This window comes from Lonchura striata, chromosome 1 (genome assembly GCF_050655825.1).
Source record: "Lonchura striata isolate lonStrDom1 chromosome 1, ASM5065582v1, whole genome shotgun sequence".
Lineage (NCBI taxonomy): Eukaryota > Metazoa > Chordata > Aves > Passeriformes > Estrildidae > Lonchura > Lonchura striata.
Genome location: NC_140703.1, coordinates 108,114,277 through 108,138,761, shown reverse-complemented (window position 1 = coordinate 108,138,761; position 24,485 = coordinate 108,114,277). Strand labels below are relative to the sequence as shown.

The window sequence follows — 24,485 nt, the reverse complement described above, 5'->3', positions numbered from 1 at the left end:
TCTAAGCCTGGATTTGACAAGACCCTGCGGTGAAATTGCTTTGGCAGAAGTGGAGAGGAGAGGCTTTGGAAAGCAAATAGATCAGCCGAGAGTGACAAGCCGGGGGGGCAAGGCTCACCCAAACCAAGCCACGGAGCGGGAATCTTTTCCCCTGACAGAGCAGACAAAATAAATGTTAAACATCAAGGGGAGGAAAAAAGGGTTACTGTTCAGTACTTGACAGCTGATATTTGGCCCTTCTCCTATTTTTCATTTCCAGTATCGGCAAGAAACTTTAATATGTATCGGTGCCTGCCTTCAGCAGTCTGATAAATCTTGCAAAAGCCAATAAAACAGGCTAAAGTCAAATTCCTGCTGAAGAGACGCTGATCCTTGGCTTAAACAGAAGTAATCTCTGCACAGATCAGTAGTCTCTAGATTTACAGATGAAAACAGTAGTTCTTTGTAAAGCACAAAGGAGTGCCACCTTTTTACATTGCTAATACTTTCCATAGCACTAACTTGTCTTAGCTTAGGAATTAATGAAGCTCTGTAAAAAGAGAAATATTCTTTCTTTGCAATCACTGTCATCTTCCGTTGAGAAAATTTTTCTTATAAATGAGAGGTAGTGTCTATTCATAAAAGCTCTTTCATTTGCATTTAGGTTAGTTAAGTAAAATCCAAACAACTATCATGTGTATTTTGGCTTTTTGACAACAGTCATAAGGTGGTTGGAGTAACATTTGATTCATCATAAAGACAGAAGGCGAGAAGTATTGTAAATCACGTTGTTTGAAAAGAGATTAGTTCAGAGCTTTGTACAATACCACTATAATTTTGGCACTTTTTTGTGAGTATATGTAACTATTTATTGCTATGCGATATAATTTTTTATTCTATGCACATCTATGCCTTTGCACATGTTGTTCATGTCGCATTTGCTAATGAAGGGTGTGGGGAGAAGTGCAGCAGAACTGGCTCTGGTATCACCAATGAAGTCGGCTGTAAAAGTTTAAAAAGGACTCTGCAGTTGCAACCCAAAATTCTGCTCTGGAACTGAGCAGTGAATACATGGGATGTAATTTTTTTTAATTTTTGTTTTAAAGGGGTGAGGGAGACAAGATGCAATCAAAAACAGTTAAAAGATTTGTGAATGTTACAGCATGGCTGGTGCAGGAATGTTGTGGGGGGATTTGTGCAAGAATTTGGGTGTGGGGGAGCGTTGCTTTCAATTCCTCCTGCTGTTGGTATTGCTCAGAAGTAATATAAAAAGAATGAAGAAAAAATGACTGTATTTTGTCCAAACTGATCAAGTCATAACAAGGCAACTGTAATTCAGCCAGTGTGTCTGTTAGGATATCATCTCTTGATTTCATGTTTCCAATCCTGTGTGTTGTTGGCTCTGCTGACAGTGATGAGAGACAAATCTCTCTGCTGTTAGCAGGAACAGGGGAGTTCACACAGGCATAGTGTGACAGAATTCCCTACATAAAAATTATCCTTGCTAATATAATGTAATCATCCTTTAATGAAGTGGTCCTGTGGTTCTCAAAGGATGTATCAAGTGAAGACTATACTTTCATCCCACCAAATTATCAGTGTGTTTAGTGTGCCAGTCACACCTGCATCAAGGTGTCACCACTGGCCATTGCTGCTTGTGTTCTTTTCACGCCTGGTTTTAATTTCCCTTCCCCTTCTGCAGCTCAGGTCAGGTCCAAAAGAGGAAAATAAGCCAAGTGAGTGCACTTATATTATTATTTGTTTCAGAATGCCTGTGATTTGAATGCTAGTGATCAATTTAGTTGACCTAAATGTAGACCCAAATTGAAAAATAGATCCTCTGAGCATGTGCAATATTGCAAAACTGCTGGCTGTGTGTGCCAGTGTCTTTTTGTGTTGGTGGTTTGTTGCAAAAGCATTTTGAGTACTTATTTCTGCACATATTCTCACTCTGCTTTAGCTGCTGCTAGTCAAGAGGACTCAGACTACACTTTTGATGTGTTTCTGACTAGCAGGCTGTAAATTGTAAAGGGCCTTGTTCACCAGAGTTTGAAACTCTGGCAAACACTTTGCTGCAGATCTATTAGGGATGCTACAGCATTCCCAAGTGTGTTTGAGGCTGCCTGAAACTGCTGAGCTGGCATTTCACTTCAGACGGTGCTCACAATAAGGGCATACACACAAATCCTCCCCCACTGGTCCAACCCCAGAGCTCACAATTAAATGGCCTTTGAAAATGGCAAAGAGGCTTACGAAGAATAGCCTTGATGGAATCTAACCTTTCCTGGAGCTGCCCTTGTGTGCGGAATAGTTTATAATTTTCTGAGCTGAAGATGTTGAGAGGAGAACACCTTTTAGCTAGAGCAAAATATCTGCAGCCTTCTTGTGTTGTGCATGTAAAGTACCAGCAAAGTCTGCCCTGGCTCCATACGGCCTCTCAACCTTTCCAGTTCCCTTCCAGGGCTTTGCTTTTTCCTACAGAAGCACAGAGGGGTGTTGAGGGCTGGCCAGCCCATCACTGGGACCAGTACCAGATGGGAGCTGGGTGCTCCCTGCCGAGGGTGGGATCCAGCAGGTGCAGGGCACTCTGCCCCATGGGTGCTCACTGCTGGGGCAAGAGTCAGGGGCTCTACTGGCTTGACTCTCATGGTCTCAGGAAGAAATATTTCCTCTGAGTTGCAAGGAAATTTCAAATTAAAGTTAAAGGGGAAATGTACCTGCCCTGCAAATTCAGTCTTTGTTACTTGAACATGAAGCAAATTAAATAATTCTTTACAAAATATGCATTTCCTGTGATAATTAATCTTATACTATGAAAGAAAACCACTCTGAGTAGAGGTTTGGGGTTACCTGTGTTAAAAATATCTGAAACCAGTTGGAGTCCAGTGTTTCTTTGGCAAAGAAAATTTTATTTACCAGGTCTTACAAAAGCAGTTTTGTATTTTCAGCAGTAGTAAATGCCATAAGCTTAAAACATACATGTAAAACTCACTGATAAGTGATTAGACCTTACGATAAAAAATAAAAATTAAAAATGTAGTAAATTACTCATTGGTATAACTTTGATATTTGGTATTAGTTTTTCACAAGAAGATGATCCTTTTATTCTTCTATCCCATACAAGCATGGGATATGTCCATAATATCTATATTCACCTTTACCCAATATCTAATGGCTTTTAAACGTTTTCATGGGGAATCAGTTTCTTTGAAGGCTGCCAGGTTGACAGCTGTGGAGTCTGAAATTTAGTTTGTCCATAGAACAATTTGGGGCTACCAAATTAATTTCATACAGAAAGGCAGCTTATTTTTGGAGGCTTCTTGTAACTGTTCACGTAAATTCTTTTTCTTGTTTTTGCTATGTGATTCGGCATGCAAACCATGGTACAGTTCCTGTTCAAATATACCCCACTTCTGGGGCTATCTGCCTATGGGGAAGCATGCCAGGGTGGCCAAGCTCATGTCTGGGGAACTATTGATCTGGGACTGAGTGCAAACAAACTGCAAGCCCAGGTGTAGGTGTGAATGTTTGTTTGGGTCTGTAGCTGTTCACCTGAATTGTGGCATCTCTGGCTACAGGGTTTTCTGCCATGAATGCACTTCCGTCATCTTTTCCTTTGGAGTTCTGTTATTTCAATAGAGGCTTCTCACAGTGAGTTACTAGGAATTAAGCTGGTTTTGTTTTTCTTCAAAAATATGCTTTATACATGAGTATGATAAAAGGTTCTGGTGTTGCATTCTCCCTGCAGAACCTGCCCGCTCCAAGCAGGATAGGAAATGCAGGAACTTAGATGCAGGTGGCTCAGATCCACAGGTTTGCACTTGAAGCTACCCAGTTTCTGGGAATAAAAAAACAACCAACCAAAAACAAACCCAGACTGGGCTGAGATTTCTGAATACAATTGCATCCACCTCCCTTTGCAGGGCTTGTTTTTAACAGAGCAAAGAACAAGACTGGTTTTGCTCCTGTGGCATCCTTCTCCCATTTTCACTGCCTTCAGCCGCTGCAGGAATTGAAAAGAGGTGGGAATGCTAAAGTTATTGAGACAGGGCTTGTTTAAAACCCTGTGCTCAACTAGGGCAGGTCTATGGCAGAGTTTTTTTCTTAAGCTTAGTGCTTGTGATCCCTTTCATTCTTTCTTGTAGTTAGAGAGCAAAATCTGGAAATATTATATATAGTAAACTCCTGAACATATAGAGGTTACTGGGGCAGTAAGTATTCACAGGAATCAAATAAATAGCCTGTCTTTTAAGGCCAAAATTAAATCATACTAAGAAAACCTGGCACAACTTTCTTTTTCCTTGAGTAGAGGCGGTGTTGAAGTGATACATTGGAAGTTTTACCTCTTCTTAGTCTATAAAGGGTAAATGTACACTTGGGAACATCAGTGCCTCAAAATGAGAACTCAAGGTCTGTTTGTTCTCTAAAACAACCTTGTTGTGTCAGTGTTCCAGGGCACTGTGCAGGCCATAGGTGCTGCTGGGTGGTGGTCTGATCTCCTAGAGCTGGAAGGTGTATGCTTCAGAATCTCCACTGTGCTGTGGGTCAGGTCTTTCTCTTCTGCATATGTTCTCCAGAATGATGTGTGCGTGTTGAAGCCTGCATGTCTGCTTTTAAGTACAGAAATGGCAAATGTATTTGCTTGCAATAGTGTGCTACCTACGTGTTCCATATATTTATTTTTTCTAAAGAAGACTCACGGTTGTATCTTAATGCAGCTGAATTCTGTTTGAATTGAACGGGACTTTATTGGCAGTAGGACAGATAAGGAGAATTTTCTTTCAAGCCTGCTATGTTAATGAAAACATAATCATGTTAGCTATGCTGTCATTAAAAAACAAACTCAAAAAGTATAACCTTAGGAGACATGAGTTGCTACTACATCCACTAACACTTCATTCTGTTGACTTTCTCACGCTGCCTGTCCTTCGGCAACACGTTGTGTTGCAAAGCTGGAGGCTGCTGACCTCAATGCAGAGACTCTCCAATTTACATTCTGGTCATACTGCAGCATTTCATAACTTTTCATAGCTTTTCCCTGCCTCTGCTGCCTGACACTGCACAGGGACCTCCAGGGCCAGGGAAAGGGCCTGGGAGTCCCAGGAAAGAAGCAGAGCAGCCAAGAATCTTTGCTAGAAGAGATTGTCACTGTGGGTGCAGCATTGGCCTAAAAAGTGGTGTAAGCTGTACCAGATGTTTGGTGGATCAGAAGGCTGTGGCTCAGGGATTTTAGCACAGGGGTCTGGACTGAAAGGAAGGATTGGACCCACTGCATTGGGTGGTTCTTACCTGCTACATGGGAAAGGGTTGAGAGAGCTTGCAGGGGAAAGGAAGTCAAATACAGATCTCAATGTCTGGTCAGAGTTTCCAGAAACTCTTTAAGAGAGAAGCCCTTTGAAATGTCTGTCTTCTAGTTTGGAGCAACTGGTACAAAGCATTGAGTTCTTAAGAACTGATGACATGCAAATGCCTGAAAACATTGACATACTTGCTGTCTTTTTAATTAGCACTACTTTTAATTTATTTCATGAGTCCTTGCCCGAATAAAGCACTCCAGGTTAACGCCTCTCATTGAATGGAGACACGCCTGGCACTGCTGAGCCCCCCGCCGGAGCAGCCCAGGCTGCGGGCACGGATCGGGCACCGTGCTCTGATGTGCAGCCTGCACCACTGCTGGGACATGGAGAGAGAAATTCTCTGTACTAACTTTCATGTTTTGTGTTGTAGCCATGAGACGCAAACGACCTGCTGGGATCATCCCAAGATGACTGAGCTTTACCAGTCATTAGGTAAGGCATCTCTACCAGATGTTTGGTGTTCTTATTTTTTTTTTTATTTTCAACTGAATGATTTGCGAAGGCAAAGATTTCCAGAGGAAGCAAACCAAAATTAAGTGGAAGAGAGAGGCAGAGCTTTCACCAATGTTAAAATTTTTTGCAAGGGAAATACATAAGGCACACATTTCAAACATGCAGTAGAAAAGAAATTTATTTCATTTAGCACATTTGGAATGTATGCTGGGTTTATAAGGTAATTTGGGTGTATTGTTACAATCTCTTTACTGAAAGACTGGAACAGAAGTTAGAAAAAAACAATCCTGAATCTTTTCACTGTCTAATCTGCTTTACAAAAGGCACATGAAAAAAATCAAGCCAAGCTGCTGTTAATGTTGACTTTCGGATGGTGGGAAGCCAGTTGAAGCAATTTGCCAAACTGTGTTACCACTGCTTTATTTTTAAAGCACTTTCAATACTTAGAAGGCATAGCAGCTGTCATGATGTCATTTTGATTACCCAAATTGCATGCTTATTAGGACTTCAGATGTGCCTCTCTGGTGGAGGTTTTTTTTTTTTTCTCATTTTTTAGCAGATTTGGAATTTATTAACAGAAGTACATCTACAGGATAAAATAGGTTAATCTATGCTCTAGTGTTGGCTGCTTGGCAGGCTATTTAATAGCTAACTCTTTGATTTTAATAGTTGTGTTAATAAATAATAGAGGGTATAATAAAAATTAAGCTATTTTGCTGAAAGAAATATCAGTAAATATGCGGCATTCATTAAAGGAGGTTACGTCTATACGGCACATGTACATAAATCAGCTTGAGCACTAGGACTGTCAGATCTAGCATTCTGTGCAGGCTTATTTGCTATGGTGAAAAATAGCTTAAATTGCCACCTGCTAAACTCTAGTTTAGCTGCTGAAAACAGTCTAATTATGCCAGTGTAATCTATTTCAAGGGAACTCAGGTATCTCTATGGTGCTCTGCAGTTCAAGGCATGCTAAAAATACTTTAGTAAAGTGATTTAAAATGAAACGACGCAGTGTGAAGATTTTTTTCCGTATAATATTAGTGTGTAAGTCGTTGGTTTAAAAATTAATCAGAATGTAGCTCTGTGTGCCAAAAAGGGATATAAAATGTGTAAGTTCAGGCTAACCAAATGCAAAAGCAGACAAGTAGGGACTTGCTATTCAATTACAATGTATTGCCCTATGTGTCTCCTTCATATTTCTGCTCTTAGAGTGAGTGGTTTAAAAGTTTCAGGACAAATGGTAATTGCACTTGCAGCCCTCCCTTTAATACAGTTGCCTGTTAATTGAACTTAACTCTGACTCTGCAGCTGCCTTTGATCCACAGATTGCATGGTATTGCTGATACTGTTGTTGGTCAGACCTAAAGTCCTGTTGCAACTGCTTTTCTTCTGCTAGTCCCTGTTTCAGCCAGAATACTCTTAAATACCAAGAAGTGAAAAGGTAATAAGGGAGAAAAGTGTCCTGATAGATTCAGGTCAGCAGTTCAGAAGACGTGTGACTGCTGAAGTCAGTTTGCATTTAGCTTAACTGAATTTTATCACTGTGGGTATCACCCAAATGTCAGGAGTTTAAAACAGTCTTATTTTTTACTGCATAAAGAAGGAACATATTCAGGCAGATTTTGTTTCTTACTTACTTGTGAACTTTCTTTTTCTCATGCTGTTTTCCTTTTCAGTAGCATTGAATGTCCAAAAAAGCAGTCCTCTAAGTGCACTGTTCTATTTCTTTTAGAGTTGTGACCAAACAGTCATTAATGTAAAAGCAATGCTGATTTTAGAAAACTATACATAATAAATATTTTTATGAGTAAACTGTGGTGTTCATATATGTCTACAAAAGATTCTAGACAAAGTGATTCTTTGTGTATTGCCGCATGAGTGAAGCTTTGATGAAAGTGCTACTGAATAACCTACTGATTTATTTTATTTTTGAACTGAGTGTAATCACCATTGCCTAACTCTCACACAAGCTGCATAATACAAGTATAACCCGTTTAGTCTTGAACAGAACCCTTGATGTATTTTCAGTGCTTTGCTTTGCCTCAGGTCAGAATGCTAATAATGGGATGTTTGAAGTCTTTTCAGGCTGTTCAGTAATATATTATCTGAGAAGATATTATTAAAGTCGATTTTGTATTGCATACTCATTATATCCTATTATTTTACCCTCCATTAGGATCCCAATTTTGTTTCTAATTCATATAAAGAAGCTAGTAAAGAGCTGAGTATGTATTCCTTTTTAAAAATCTGGTAGAAAGCATGAATTTGGCAAGCAGGTAAATGCAAAAAGGTGAGACCAAGTACATCAATGCTGTCAAGAGTTTTTATTTCCATTTTCCAACTTCTACACTTAACCGGTATGGAATAATTGTGCTATATGATGTAGCTCTCTATACATGGCTGTATATCATAATTTGCTACAGGATGGTTATGTCTAATTTAAATTCTTAAAAATTACTGAAAGCTTAATTTTTTTTAAATTAATGAGGAGGGTGCATCCTGGCATGAGGTAATGTTTCTCACCTGCCTCTGAGGGGCAAGAGACATTTCTCCAAAAAAGAAGAGTAATATTATTCTTCACATATCCAATTCACATACCTACAAATAGTTGCATTACATTTTGCTAAAGTAGGTGAATTTCAAGTAAGACTTACTGGTTGATTTTTCTGTCTTTGGAGGTCTGGGTATTAATAAAAATGAAGCTAAATTACTTGGGAGCATTAGTTAGTACTAATTAAAGAAGGTAGCAATATGCTGTGCACAGTCATGTAACCTCTTCAATTGGGACTGCATCAGAGACGGGAGGAAGAATCTACAGGAAGAAATTATACAATAATCTGCCTATGAAGGAAATATTCTCATATTCTCTTGGAGCTAAAACATAGCTGGTTAAAAAGATACTTGTTAAATACTTAATTGAAATTATGTATGTGTATCAAAAAATTTCCACATGGTGGTTCTTTATAACAGAGATTTTCCTTTTAAGATGCTAAGGTGCTTGTTCCTGACTATTCATTATTTGAACAATGTAGCATTTTATCAGTGTTAATGAAAAATTTACTCAAGTTGAGCAATTTATACTCTTCTTTAAGTTATGACTACTTAAAGATACATAATAAGCTGTTTATATTGAATTATTTACTTGTTTAATATTTAGTTGAAATGGCAGCAGTAAGAAAATGTTGAAATAGATTAAATTTAAAAGAATTATGTAAGTTAAGAACATAGAGAAGAAATAAATGCTGAAAATAGGAAAGGTAGTAAAAATCATTATGTGTGAGCTTCAAAGGATCAGAAGCTGACAGTCATCCCTGGTTTGTATTTACACCATTATGAACCACTCCTATTTTCTTCTAACTTCCTTCTGAAAGTCTTCAAAGAATCAAGAACTGCTCCAGCTGCTTTTCTTTCCAAAAATTAGTTCCTCTGCAGCAGATCTGCTCTTTTTACACTGTTCCTTTACACCCCCTTACAAATTTTTTCATCTTTCATGATGACTCCAGGGCATCATAGAAAAGGGAATTTGTGTTGTTTCACTGTCTTGGAGACCACAGACCTTTTTATGCGGGGGGAGACAGAAAGAACAGGAATCATAAAGTGGTGTGAGTTTGCTCAATTTTTTTCAGATTATCTTCTGAAGCGAACATTTAATGTCAGACAGCTTAGCTCTGAATAGTAGTATTTTGCCTTTAAGCTGAGAATGACTCCAACCTTTGCTATGATGGCCCAGGAGGACTTGGCTTGCCGTGCCATACTGTTAGTGTCCCCTCCTCCAGCCTTCCTGTGTCACGTCATGCCAGTACAAGTGTCCTCAAGGTGCATTAGTGTCACCGTGAACAGTAATTGCAGTAGCAGGATGCAGTCAGAAATGTTTATCATTCTTAATTTACCTAATTCTACAGCAAGACAACAGAGTGAAAACCACCCTCATCCTTGCAGGCTGCAGTACACTGGTGACAGCTCTCCATTTAATTTAGAGGATGAGGGTCAGCTCTCTATGGATTACATGAAAGAAATGTCAGAGTTGCTTAACACAAGGTGGGAGAATGCTGGGAGGCACCTCTGAGCTTTCAGCAGCTGCTGTGTGGTCTTGTGGCTGGCTTCTCTTGTGAGCTTCTAACTCCCAGTGACCAAGGCTGACCAGCTTCATCCTCTTTGGTTTGTGTATTTTGATTTGTCCTTCTGAAATGCTGCCTGGAGAGGCTGAACTGCCCCTGGCTGCCATTGCAGTTTGTAGTAGCAACTACTAAATCTTGTATTTATTGTGAAGTTTCATTCATATTCAGCTGTTTTCTATGCTTGCACCAGTAAGACCCATGCCTAGTGCACACATCAGTCAGTTGAGTTCTACTTAAGTCCAGTGAGATTATCCTTATGGCCTCTCTTTAAAGGTTGCCTATTCACTCATTTTTCAAGGCCATTTCAAAAAATAGAATTTATTGGGTTCAGTCAGCCTTGGCTAGTAGTCTATAAAGGTCATAATTCTGTTTGATTGAGTCCTGTGCAGCACACACCTAACAGACAAATGTGGCAGAGGTAGAACTTAGGGGTAGGAGTTAACTTGTCATCCCTTGAAAATGAGAGCACAGGTGTATTAGCATGAAGGAGGCTCTTTAGAGTGAATTCTGTAACAGAACAACCCTTAATATTGCCAGGATGGGAACATACTGGAGGTTACTGAACTCGTTTCCAAATGGACACCTTTTATTATTATTTTCTAAAGTTTTAAAAATTTATTTATTTTAGGATTTTCCACTATGATTGCTTCTCATGGGAGTACATAAAAGGTTTCTGAACTTCCTGACTGCAAACTTCACTCATGTCTCAATCCCATAATGGGATGAGCCAGGTGTACATCAGATCCTTTTGTACATTTTTGTGTTTGCAGGCTGAAGAAAAGACACTCCATTCTAAAACTCCCAAAGGTCATGTCAGTTGGTCTGATGTGCCAGGGATGCTGGCACATGCTGTGGTGTTCAGCCACTGGGTCTAGATGCAGTCAGTACTATTGTGGTGCCCTGGGTGCCTCCCACTTGTTAATTTGCAGAGACACTGTTGGCTTCTTCACTCAAGTGGACAGGCCTAGTACAATGTGTAGGGTCATTTCGTGAAGAGTAGTTAAGCTGTACATAGAATAACAGTTTACTGTTATTTATTACCAAAATAGTGTAGATGATAGCATTAGTTATTGTTATAATAAAAGTCAATGGCTGAGACAGCTGATACTAAGCAGTGTTACTTGATTAATTTCTTTCCTTTGTGCATTTGTGTCATTTGCATTTTAAAACTGCAATTCCAGAAGAGGCAATATATGTCACTGTAGGGCACCATTAAAAGATTAATTTACAGGTTTTGGGCACCAGGAAGAAACCAGCATTCTTACCAGCCAGACAGGGAATCTCAGCTGTATTGAAATAATGTGAGCTGAAGCTTCTTGAAAAGGCAAAAGTGCCACTAATGTCTGATGAAATATGGAGAATGTAGTGTCTGTAGAGGAATTACTGTCTATTCAGGACTGTCCAGTATAGAGTTTTTAACATCTGTTAGGAAGGCATTGTAATTCCCAAAATAGGTTATCCCCAGGCAGTGTATTTATGAACACTATTTGAGCATGCCACAAACTGTAGCTGAGTAAGGCTTTCATGTTTCTTGGTATATCACTATAGGTTCACATTTTCTGTCCTTGCACCTGAGAGTAAAAAAACCCTTAGAAAACTGTAAATCTTATAAAATGAAGATGAGGATTTGACCTGATGGCATCTAATTTCTTTAAAAGAATTAAGTTGTTAATTTCAGGTTAATACCACCTGAAGCATGTAAGCTGCTCATTTCAGTTTGATGATGTCCAGACAGTGAGATAATACCTGTCTGTAGGACCAAGTGAAGGGTGTGTGTTTTGCCCTCATTAACTAAAAAAGCAATTATAATAATATTCACAATAATATAAACAAGAAACCCCTTTTTAAAGTAAGGAGGAAAGGTAGTTTTGTAGTAGAAAGGAGTTTATGAGTTGCCTTCAGATTACATTGGGAGAGATAAATGGTATGTGCAGCCTTTGGTGGGAGGTAAGTCTGGCCCATCTCAGTGCTTTTAAACATTGTCATACAGGAGAGGATGATTTCAAATGGAACCTCCCAGTCATTCAGCATTCTCATCAGATGAAGCATCTGTAAGGGGGGAGTCAGACTGTTTTGAGAACCGCTGTGAAAAGCAGTTCAGTTGTAACTTATTTAATACCTGTTGTCTGGGTTATAGGTGTGACTCCTTAAGAGTAAAAACAAATAGCCCCTCATGGGGCTCATACTAAACCTCTTCTTAAATAGTTATTTTAGAAAACTTACTGGTTTTAATTTTTTTATTGCTTTTAGTTATTTTACAAGTTATTTTATGCAGCAAAAGCTCAAGAATATGAGAATATGTTTTTCCTCTTAATATACTACTTATATCCCAATGTAAAATGCAGAATTTAGCAAGAGAGGATTAAAAAAAAAACCCAAACTGCAAGATTTTATTTGATTCTGTGTCAGTAGTCAGTGAGACATTCCAGCAAGGGGTTTGAATCATTGACCACTTCTCTAATGAGTGGGTTTATTTGCTTGATTATGCACTAGCAAAAAGATCTGCTGTGTATAATTGCAGGTATTTCTAGAATACTGTAGAAATAGAATATAGCCCTTATGTTTCGAGATTTCTCTCAGCATGCAGAATTATGCAGAAAATGTTAGAATTTAATTATCTTATCATCTTTCCACAGTATTTCTGATTTGAGTTACTCCTATCAGCAGTCTGAACTGAAGTGCCCTTCATTAAAGCTGCATTTGTAATAAAAGCACTCATTCTTGTTCACTGTTATCATGTTGTTAGATAGAGAAAGATACAGATTCACTTGAACAGAGGGGTCATCCATGGCTGAGTGGTGGGAAAGTCATGATTTCTCTTTGCTCTGGGATGTAAATATGTCACCAAATAGTCCCTCGTGATCCTTGCTTCTGTCAGTTCCTTCCAGGTGCCAGGTGACCTCTTCCACTGCATCGTTGTTTCAGACCATGAATAGATTATGCTCTTGGGCATTTACATTGTTTTGTTCACAGCTTGAAAGTTGCCTTCTGAGCAAGAAGAGGGAGTATTGTTAACAACCTGCAAAAGTTTCACAATACAGCAAGAGCTTTCCAGCCCTCTGACCACCTCAGAGAATGAGGTGGCACATACTTTCTACGGGTGGGAGGAAAGAACGGGAGGAAAGGTAGTGTGGTGCACTGAGCTCCTCAACCTGCTCTGAAATGATAAAGGTCTTGGAAGCAGGGCTTGATGGGGCCTAACTCTTTCAGTTGGCTGTGTGGGGATGGAGAAAGCAGCATTTTTTTTCCATTAGGATCAGGAAGAAAAAAAGCAAAAAACAATTTCACAACACAGAGAGGTAAGAACTACCTCTTCCATAGGCTTTTGGAAGGTTGCTGCTCCTTGAGCCCCCTTCCTCCCTCCTCTGCCTCTTCCCAGCAGGAGCAGCTGGGGTTTGAGCAGGCTGTGTGTCTGTGCTCCTCACTCGAGGTCCCCCCACTCGATCTCAGGGGTGGCTTTATGTCCAGTGCTCCCCAGCCTGGCCAAAACTCATTCCCTGGCAGTCTTGTGTTCTGTGGTCCATTTAAATGGGTCTCATCCAGCAAGCCAAATGTTTTGAACCCAGTTAGGAGGGGCCTGGGCTCCTTTTTGTTACCCAGAACAACACATTTGTTCCAGCAGGAGCCCCAAGGGAGGAAAGACACCGCTGACATTTTCATAGGATAGGGAGGAGAGAAGCCAAATCATTAAGATGCAGTGATCTTAAGTGACTGTCACCATCTGGTAAGACAGCTGTCCATCAGGAGCGTGGAGGTGGTGGCATAAGGAAGACAGAGGTGAGCAGCTGGCACAGGGACAGTAGCTGGGTGCAGGCTAATCCTGGTGACAGCAGCGAAGGTGGCAGTGGCAGTGTGTGATGGCTCAGCCTTGGCTTGCAGAGCCAAATGAGCAGTGGTGCTGCTGCTTTTCCAAAACCTGAGATCAGGGCTCCAAAATGAGCACCTGGCATTGCTGCTTCATCATTTAGAGCAGATGCTTCTTGGCAGCAGTGTCGTTAAGGTTGATGATAAATTCAGTGTGTATTACATATACAGGAAAATAGATGTAAACTGTAGCACTTGCAGGATTAAATGTCTTCACGGATTGTATTTTCTGCCTTGATCGAGGCCTGAAATATGCATATATATTTACTCACATTTCTGAAAATGTAAATAATAAATAGATAAGCTTCTTTCAGAACACTCAGGGAGAATTTAAGAAAGGCTTCTTCATTTTGTCAAATGCTAGCCATAATATTCTTTTACAGAATACAGATACAGATTTGCAGGAAGGTACAAAATGTAATTGAATATTTGTGAGAGACTGCTTTATTAATTTCCATTTAAGACAAATTAAGTCTCTTTATTTAACTCACTGCATTCTACACCACATAAAGGACCTGTCAGGATGATGGTGAGAGACAGAGTTAACAGGAGTAATACACAGAAGTGCCCATTAAAAAGGTGTATGCAACTGTGCAAAGAAAAACAAGTTATATACAAAGCTGAAACTTCCTTTTCTGCCCTAAGACATGTTTCAGAAACGTTCCACAGCTTTTATTAAGGTATTCAAAACTACTAAATTATCATACCTCATATTATTCATTCAGAACAGCTTAATTAAAATTAATGTAATTGAGACTATATTCCCTCTGCTACCTATACCTGGACAGCATTATAAATGATGTTGGGATAGTTATACCCAAGCTACCACATTTCAAACAGCTTTACAGCACCTTGGCTCCTATGCTAGCAAGGAAATGTTTTGTCTTTCCCTGTTTTTCATCATATTCTTTTTCTAAGAGTCTGTCAGGCTTAGAGGAAGCTTATGAGCTAAAGGGACCTTTATTTTGAGTCACTACATTTTTTCCTCTAATGTTCTTTTTATATTTACATTGTAGTTTACATTTTCTAAACACTTTCCCATCAGTAATTCCTTAGGCTCCATGGGTTTCATCAGTAAATTAAATGCCTTCAGCAATGTTGTCAGGTGCTGAAACTGGCAGGCACAAGCTGTGTATTTATGTTCTGGAAAACCCTTAAGTTGCAATATGCCATGCAATCTCTTGGGAATGATTCTTAGGCTGCACAGGAGTGTGTGTGCCCAGGAATTCGTTGGGCAGGTGGCAGGGCCAAGAGTGTGTATCTGTTTGTTCAGTGGTGGGTGGCTGCCCTGTAGAGTATGAGTGTGTGCCCTGGCACTCATCAATCAGTTTCCAGTGCAGCTTCTGGCAGTGCCCCTTGGGAACCAGCTTCTGTGCTCTGGTCTGGTGAGCCTTTGTCCCCACAGTGTCCAGGAGGTTTTGCAAGCCATGGTTAAACTATTCAGTGGGGACTTGTGCTGATGTCCTTATTTTGTTAAATGTATGAGGGCAGCTTAGCAAGAGTTGAGCCAGACAATATCTTCCCAACTGGGTGCCGTTCCCTGTCATGCTGCCAGAGCCACTGGCTCCCTGCCATTTTGCAGGTGGGGACCTGGAAACTCTCCTGGCTGGGTGAGCTGGCATCTCTCCAGAAAGGCTTTACATCTCTGGGCATGGCTGGGGCCTGCTTAGGTAGAAAGCACAGAAGTTTAATTGGATGTTTTTAATAAGTTTTTTGTTTTAGCAGTAGCTGAGAGTCACCTGTTTTTTCCTGGGCACAGGTTTTCCCTTGGGGCTGCCTGCACACAGCCTGACTGGTGCATAAGGTAGAGCAAGGAAGAGTTTCAGGGTCTTATCTCCCTCACAGTGCCTTTGGTGTGAAAAGCTCTGCAGTATTTTCAGACACACTGCTGCAGTCACTGATGTTCTTCTTTCAAGTACTCTTTAGTTCAGTACCTTTGAACAAAAGGAAGTAGTACTTTAGGACTTAGTGGGGTTTTTTTTGGATAGTTGATTGTCAAGATTTGAGGTCTTTAACTCAGTGACATTTCTAACAAGTTATTTTCCACCTCTGCTCTTTTAACCAACAGGTATAGTCTTGCAGTTCAACATAAGAATGTATTCATTCTGAGTCTGGTTATTTCTAGTGTGTAAAGCTTATCTTTTATTCTAATATTGCCTCCCTACAGCTGACCTGAACAACGTCAGGTTCTCGGCGTACAGGACTGCCATGAAACTCCGCAGGCTGCAGAAAGCCCTCTGCTGTAAGTACCTGCTTGTGCCTCACCCTCTGCCAGGAAGGCTCCATCACCAACACACAGGTTTAGTCACAGATTTCAGACACAGAAAAACACTCCCACACATATCCCCAGCTCTGCCTGGTACATGGAGACCTCTCACCTGAGGGGCCTCCTGCTGCCACCCATTTGCATGATCATTACAAAACCAGAGTGCTGGGTGGTCTGCAGATCTGTGCCTTGTAAGGCAGAGCAGCAGTTCAGAAATAAAACTGAACATATTGTACATATTTCTTATCTTTACACACTTTACCCAGGTATTTTCATTGTGCCATGTCACTGTTCCATGTCCTGTGTCAGCCACAGCTTTGCAGCTGAAAGGAAAACAGTTGTGGTGTGCTGGGAACAGTGAGAGCTTGGGTGAAATAATTGCTTCAGAGCTGGAGTTGCTAATGGTTTCTTAAGTTGAATCTTGAGCCCTGAGGGGTTATTGCCTTTAAATGAGGTCATCGCAATAAACATTTAGCTTCATTTTTCCCCAGCTTTCAGTTGTGTTGAAAAGTCTCTCATCAGCTGTTACATTAGTGATGTGCATGTTCGAACATTTTAATTCTCCCAGCTGCTGTATGTTATTCTACTTTTCACTAGAATTACATTTCCTTTTCAGCTTATTGTAATCTGATAGCTAAATAATTCATTGAGAGTTTTCTTATGATAGGCCAGTCAGTTGCCAAAGCAAGCAGTTTATTAGGCAGTTCAATTGGGAGGATTATTAAAATATTCTAACATTCACTATTTGGCATTTAATTACAGGGTTAAATTTCTGACACAGTTGCAAATGTCTCAACTGTTGATTTATCTCAAGTTGGATTTGTGCTCACATGCTTTCTGGAACTGTATCAAACCTTGGTATTTTTGAACGTGTTTACTTTTAGGCTTATAAGCATGGGTGAGTTCTGCTAAAGTGTGCAGACTTAATGTCTGAATGTATAAAAAATAAGGAAAAAAAGGAAAAAATAAACAATAAGTGAGAAGTCTTGTAACATAATGAAAGATTTCAACGTGAATGCAGTGACAAAGAAGGAATTACAATGATTAGAAATATAAACATCTTTCCATGGTACAGCACTTCTACCAGACTCACTGTGGAAATGTGTTATAAAGAAATTGGAGTGATATGCAGTGAGAAGTATTCATAATCAGTGCAGTGCTGAAGGAAACAGAATTTTTGGAATTAATATCTGGCAGTGCATAAATATAACTTGTAACAGGTTTTTATGACTGAAAGTGCAAAACTTTGCATCCCATTTTATCTGTATTAGAATCATAGAATATTCTGAGTTGGAAGGAACTCACAAGTATGATCCAACTACCAACTCCTGGCCCTGGGCAGGACACCCCAAGAATCACACCATGTGCCTGAGAGCACTGTCCAGATGCTTCTTGAACTCTGCCAGGCTGGTGCTGTGACCACTTCCCTGGAGAGCCTGTTCCAGTGCCCAGCCACCCTCTGGGAATAGAACCTTTTTCCATTATCTGAACTAAACGTCCCCTGACACAGCTTTAAACCATTCCCTTGGGTCTGTCACTGGTCACAGAGAGCAAAGATCAGTGCCTGCCCTTTGTCTTCCCCTGACGAGGAAGGTGTAACTGCAGTGAGGTCTCCCCTCAGTCTCCTCCAGGCTGAATCCACTGAGTTCAGCCCCTCCTCACGTGGCTTTTCCATCCTCTCTGCCCTCCTTTGGATGTTCTCTAACAGCTCAATGTTTTTTTTGTATCATGGCACCCAGAACTGCCCCCAGCACTGAGGTGAGGCCGCCCCAGGGCAGAGCAGAGCAGGACAGTCCCCTCCTTGCCCAGCTGGCCATGCTGTCCCTGATGCCCCCAGGACAGGGATGTCCCTCCTGGCTCACACCCAGCTTTCCATCAACCAGGAGCCCAGGTCCCTTTCCCTGGCGCTGCTTTCCAGCCTCTCATTCCCAGTCTGTACATCCAGGGCTGCCCCATCCCAGATGCAGAACCCAGCACCTTCCCTTGTTGAATTTCACATGGTTGGTGCCTGCCCTGGCCTCTCTTGTGTCGAGGTCTCTGCAGGGCCTCCCTGCCTTTGAGGGAGTCAGCAGCTCCTCCCAGTTTTGTATCCCCTGCAGACTTGCTCAGTGTCCCTTCCAGTCCTGGTTCAAGTCCTTTATGAAGATGTTGAAGAGCACAGGGCTGAGGATGGAGCCCTGTGGAGCCCCCTTAGTGAGAGCTCACCATCCTCATGTCCCCCCATTCACTGTAACCTTTTGTGCCCCATCTGTGAGCCAGCTGCTCACCCATCACACGGTGTGTTTTTCCAGCTGGGGGCTGGACATTTTGTCCAGAAAGTTCCTGTGACAAACAGTATTGATAATTTTACTGAAATCCAAAAAGATTACATGAACTGGCTTCCTTTGATCAATCATCTGGGTTACTATGTCATAAAGTATTGGAATGGTCTGCCCAGGGAGGTGATGAAGTCACCATCCCTGGATGTGTTCAAAAAAAGACTGGATGTGTTTAAAAAGACTTGGTGCCAGGATTTAGTTGAGGTGTTGGGGCATGGATTGGACTCAATGATCTTGAAGGTCTCTTCCAACCTACTGATTTTGTGATTCTGTGTGACTATGTGAAAAAGAAATTAAATTTATTAAGTAGGACTTTCCCATCACAAACTTGTGCTGGCTGTGACTCTGTGGTCCTTCAGGTGTTTTTCAGTAACTGTTTCCTACCATTTAATAATTCTGGACTCATCTTGGACTTTTGCATTGGGTTTGTGTGGCCAGGTTTTGGTAGCAGGTGTCTCCAGGGGTGGTTGCTCTAGGAAGCTGCTAGAAATTTACCCCATGTCTTGACAGAGCCAATGCCAGCCACCTCCAGGACAGACCTGCTGCTGGCCAAGGCCAGGCCCATCACTGGCAATGGAAGTGCCTGTGGGAACATGTAGTTGAGAAGGGTGTGGGAGAAAATCTGCTGCACAACAGCGGCTGGGAAGGAGGAGGGGAAGTAGGAGAGAAACAACTCTGCAGACACCAAGGTCAGTGCAGAAGGAGGGGGAGGAGATGCTCCAGGCACCAGAGCTGAGATTCCTCTGCAGCATATGGAGAAGACCATGGTGAGGCAGCTGTGCCCCTGCTGCCTGTAGAGCTCCGCAGTGGAGCAAATTCCCACCTGCAGCCTGTGGAGAGCCCCATGCCAGAGCGGGTGGGTGCCTGAAGGAGGCTGTGACCACTGTGAAACGCACGCTGGAGCCTGCTCACGGCAGGAATTGTGAACTCTTGGTGAGGAGCCCCCGCTGGAGCAGGTTTGCTGGCAGCACTGTCTGTTCCCCAAAGACTGAATCCTGTGGGAGGGATCCACTCAGGAGCAGTTTGTGAAGAACCGCAGCCAGTGGGAAGAGCTTGCGTTGGAGCAGTTTGTAGAGGACTGTCTCCTGTGGGAGACTGCACAGTGGAGCAGGGAAAGAGTGTGAGGAATCCTCCCACTGAGGAGAAAGCAGCAGCAGAAACAACGTGATAAATTGACGGCAGCCCCCATTCCCCTGCTGCTGCTGCAGGGGAGGATGTAGAGAATTTGGGAGTGAAGATGACCCTGGGATAAAGGGAGGAGTTGGGGGATGTGTTTTAAGATTTATTACTCATTATCCTCCTCTGATTTGATTGGTGATGAATTCAGTTGATTCTCCCGAGTCAAGTCTATTTTGCCTGTGACAGTAACTGGTGAGTGATCCCTCCCTGTCCTTACTTCGACCTGTGAGCCTTTTGGTGTATTTTCCCTCCCCTGTCCAGCTGAGCAAGCTGAAGTCAGTTCATCTCTTGAGGTTACATTTAGGTAAATTTCCATATAATTGATGCTCTCAGAGACATGCAGTGGCACTTAGACTGATTACTCTAGCACATTCTTCGTACTTGTATCTAAGGAGAAGTATTTAAGGAATTTGGTTAGCAGGCTTTGTTCTTACAAATATTTTTGCCTGGAGACACCGTCATTGTATTTGTGTATTCTATCATTTCAGTGTCACTTGTGAACTCAGTTCAATTAGTTTTTTTTTAAAACCTCAACTCATTTCAAAATCATTTTTCTACATTTTGGCAATAGTAGAATTAGAGCACAGTGCTGGGTTTCAGGGCTTCTACGCAAAACCAAAATCCCACTTGCAGTAGATGCTGCTTTCAGTGCTTACTTTTAATTTCTGTTTTAAAATTTCATGAGTTTTTAGAGATATATATATCTGCATATGCCTATATATATCTATATATCTTCTTTTCTGCAAACTTCATAGAAAACAGCAATTTTTTCTACTGAGGAGTACTCTAAAAATGTGTGTTTTAAAGAAGGCCTGCAGAAGTAAAGGTGCAGCCTATTTCTCAATCAAGAAGTATCAAGAGTAGAAACACTTCAGAAAGGGAGCTGTACTTAAACTTTACTTCTTATTAGTTCATAAATCAGCTCGATGAGTATTTAGATACTAGGATGTTAAACCTAAAGAAGAATGTGGAAAATAGCAATCCTTAACAAGTAAATGCTTATGTGTTATTTAGTGTGTGGCTTTATCATTTCAGCCTTCAAAATTGTTGTGAGAATGCCAGGTGTAACAATTGCACCCGGTTTTTTAAATGTACAGATTCCTTTGATAATCACATCAAAGCATGATGACTTTCTTGTTTTGCTACTTTTAAAGATCTGATCTTCAAGTGCAAACCACATCAGGACATCATGATATCAAGAAAATGAGATGTATTCACAAACTTTTCTTGGAAATGCAGCAAAAGAAAATATTCAAGAACTTCTGCTAAGGGTCTTTTTTCCTTTAATTGTATGCAGACTAGATTAAATATATTTTTTTAATGTGTCAGCCAGCAGTAGCAGGTTACAGAGAAGATGATCTTGCATTCTGGGAGAACCATTAATACTTTTTATTACTGGCCATATGTTGAGTTTTCCCTAAGTTCAGTTTGTGACCTCTAGAGTGCACTTTCTCCTGCCTGTTAATTGGCATTTCTGTCCTTCAACTGGTTACTTATTCCATGTTGTCTTTTATATTTTCCTGCTATCTGGCAGTGTCTAGTTAAAAACATCTTAACCTCTTCTCTATTCCCTTAGAGGCCAAAGAAATATTTATATAAATGACTTAGACTTCGAAGTAAGCTAGAAGCCGCTGCTCACACAGATTTTGGAGGCAGTTTTGGAATTTTAAATAGAAAAGTGTAAAAGGGTGGCAGAGGACCCGCCCCAGAGAACCAGAAGTGCAAAGCATAAAATGGTGTGGTTTATTTCAGGTAAAGCTTTTCAAATCACTGCATGGTGCCAAATACTCAGCTCTTCAATACATATCTGACTGTGGAGCTTGCCTTGTTCAAGTTGGTCATTCACAGGACCTCCATATCTGCTTTTAGGAAATAAATATGCTATTCTGTGTTCTGGGAGAGGACCCCACACGCATATTTCTTAAGTCTTGGTGGGAAAGATGAAGGAACATCTTAATGTGATGAAGGCCAGAGCCTTCCTTTTTCCCACAAAAAGAAGTTCCCTAAAGCAGAACGTGTTGGCAAGCGCTTTTCGCTTGTTAGGAGATAATTGTGTATTACAAACTTCAGGATAGGACAGGAGGTTGATGAAGAGTGGGCTGAAAGGTTTTCAGAATGTGCTGTTTATTAACGGGAAGAGCTTTCACAAAGTGGAATGACCCATGTTTAGCAGTAGCTGCATATATAATTATGCTGCCACTCAGACGCCTGAGGGGTTCATTTAATTACCATTGATTCGTAGTCTCAAAGGAACTGAGAGTTCAGCCTAAAGCTCAGTTATAGGTGTTGTGAGGGTTGTGCTCTATTTTCAATTTGACTAATAAATTCTTAGAAGAAAAACATCTTTATGAGACACTCAGGAACGGATCTGATGCTTTTGCAGAAAATAACACTGACCTTAGCGTTGCTGTATTTTTTATGCTGGTAGGTTAAACGTAATATTCCGAAATACTTTATTTTAATAAATATCTATATGTTAATGTGAAAAAAACCTAAAGCTCCAATAAAACCCTGCACAAAATCATGGAGTCAAAGTTAAATTTCTTGATATAATACTAAGGATAACATTCCAAGGTTTCCTTAATCTCTCTAGCACTAGGTATGTTAGGTCCAGAGGATGAAATTTTCAGAAGTGCTTAGGGGATGTAGTAGCAGAAGTCCCTATTGATTTCCAATGAAATGTATACTCTTGAAATTCTTTTGGCAATTACAAAATCCCAGCATACTGTCCAAGCAGCATTGCAAACCAGCCCTGTGGGCAGCTAAATTATTTCTCATCTCCCACTAAGACATCAAAGGGGCAGTTTCATCCTGGGTAAAATAGGATGCTCAAGTGTGAATTTGCCAAATGGGCCTTTAAACAGGATCAAGTTCTAAAAAAAATCCTATATGGTGTTCTGCATTTAGCCTCTGCTCATTATGTAGATTTTTTTTTTTACATTATTAAGAGATGCTGCTTACCAGAACTCAAGAAAGCACATTTTTTATTCCAGTGAGAGAAAAATTGGTCTTGCAGTTGAGTCAGTTTGTTTTCCAGTTTTGTGAAGAATTTCCTGGGTGATTCTGGGCAGTTCATTTTGGACCAGATGCTGCTGCCTTGGGTCATGCTACATCGTGCTGCACTATGTGACTGCTCATGGCCTGAGCAGGATTAACAGCATCTGGGCCTCGCCATCCCCATTGCTCACACCCTGGAAATTCACTGCAAGGAGTTATGAAGTGTTTTCCTGTGGCTGCCAGAAGATCAAGCATCTCATCTTTCTGATTTCCTTTGTTCTTGTTCCTGCTTTACTTTATAAACCAACATCCCATGATTTTATATGCTCTAAGTGTGTTGCTGCTTAGTGATGTTAGTTTGTTTGCAGAGGCTAAAAATGAAGAAAGGGAAGTTCAGTTTTGCCCTGGACATCCACATTTCAAAATTCTTACTTAAAACTGACTTAAACTGGAACAAAAATCAAGTTTTTAAATGTCTGTGACAAAAAAAATTCTGTTGCATGTGGTCTAGTAAGTTTGAACATGCCTTACTCTGTAATGCCATAGACGTATTTATAATTATAAATGCTATTCAGAATTAAAAATGAATATATCTAATTAATAAATATTGAAACAGGACATTTAGTGTTTCCAGAACCTTCTTTTCACTGTCTTCACTAGAGGAAAAGTAACAGAGAGGTTAATCACAGTTCAGCTATGATTTGTTTGCATATTCCTTGTGGAGCTTGGTTTGGTTAAGATTGCTCAACTTCTCTAAGAAATGGGCAGTGTATCTCAGGAAAGCTGATGACCTGTGCTATGGTGAGAGCACATTTAGTGAATGCAGTAATCAAATATTAGCATGTCTATCTGTAGGAACATAAAGCACGAAATACATGGTTCTTACTTGCACAGTAATTTGTGTAATATTTCCATAGGACCCAAGAGTATAATAAGTACTTTACAGCTAAAAATTAAACTGATACATGCTGGTCTCTAAGGCCACAGCTAAATAACAGTGCATCTGTCGGAGTCCTGAAACCAGTCCTGCATGTGACTTTCAGAGGACATTTTACATCCTCTGGCCAGGCACATAAGTCAAGTACAGTGCTCTATTTACTTTTTGGATGTGGGTAATACAACCACTGTTTCTCTTCTGTCTTAATGGTTGTGTATTATTTTTATTCCCACAGTGGATCTCCTGAGTCTGTCTGCTGCCTGTGATGCCTTGGACCAGCACAACCTCAAGCAGAACGACCAGCCCATGGATATTCTGCAGATCATCAACTGCCTGACCACCATTTACGATCGACTGGAGCAAGAGCACAATAACCTGGTCAACGTTCCCCTCTGCGTGGACATGTGCCTCAACTGGCTTCTGAATGTCTATGACACGTATGTATGGGGGGCTCTGGACACGGGAGAGCTCCAGAAGCTTTCCCAGCAGCAAAAGGCCAGGGGGAAGGTGTACTGAGCTGTTTGCCTCATTACAGCATGGATGGCTTGGAGCTGAAAAAACGGGTAGTTGAAGTGAAAGTTTAACAAACCTAATGGTTTAATGGCTGCATTTAGCTGAATCAATCCAGCCCTTGGTTAGGCTTACAATCCTGGATTTACTAAGCTGTGTAATGAGAGAGCTGGAAAACAACTTTTTAAGCAGATTTTTGTGTTCAGACCAATTCTGTGACTGCATGTCTGCCCACAGTAGGTCATGACTTTACATGGCATTTTAATTTATTTTGAGAAAGAAATTCAAGAGAATTATCAAGAAGCAACAGAATGAACACCATATAAACTCTTGACTGTCTATACCTCTGGATGTTAAACCTTTTCAAATATGTCAATTTTCTATAGATTTCAGTCTGTCTTTCTTTCTCAAAGATGGAAAAGGGTCATCTCTTATTTAATGTGCTTACAGCCCTTAGCTGTAAGAAGATTTGAGAAACATTTAATTCAAAATTTAATTTTAAAA

At 40.7% G+C, this 24,485-nt stretch overlaps 1 protein-coding gene across 18 annotated transcripts in view; it reads left to right on the top strand.

The window, feature by feature from the left end:
• Positions 1 to 24,485, top strand: part of DMD (dystrophin) — a 1,148,985-nt gene that overhangs the window by 1,065,177 nt on the left and 59,323 nt on the right. For all 18 annotated transcript variants that reach the window (XM_077781657.2, XM_021553010.4, XM_021553014.4 and 15 more), the window contains 3 exons: positions 5,707 to 5,768; positions 15,942 to 16,016; positions 23,707 to 23,908. In XM_077781657.2, coding sequence (XP_077637783.2) covers positions 5,707 to 5,768; positions 15,942 to 16,016; positions 23,707 to 23,908 — 339 coding nt within the window. The remainder of the gene's footprint in view (positions 1 to 5,706; positions 5,769 to 15,941; positions 16,017 to 23,706; positions 23,909 to 24,485) is intronic.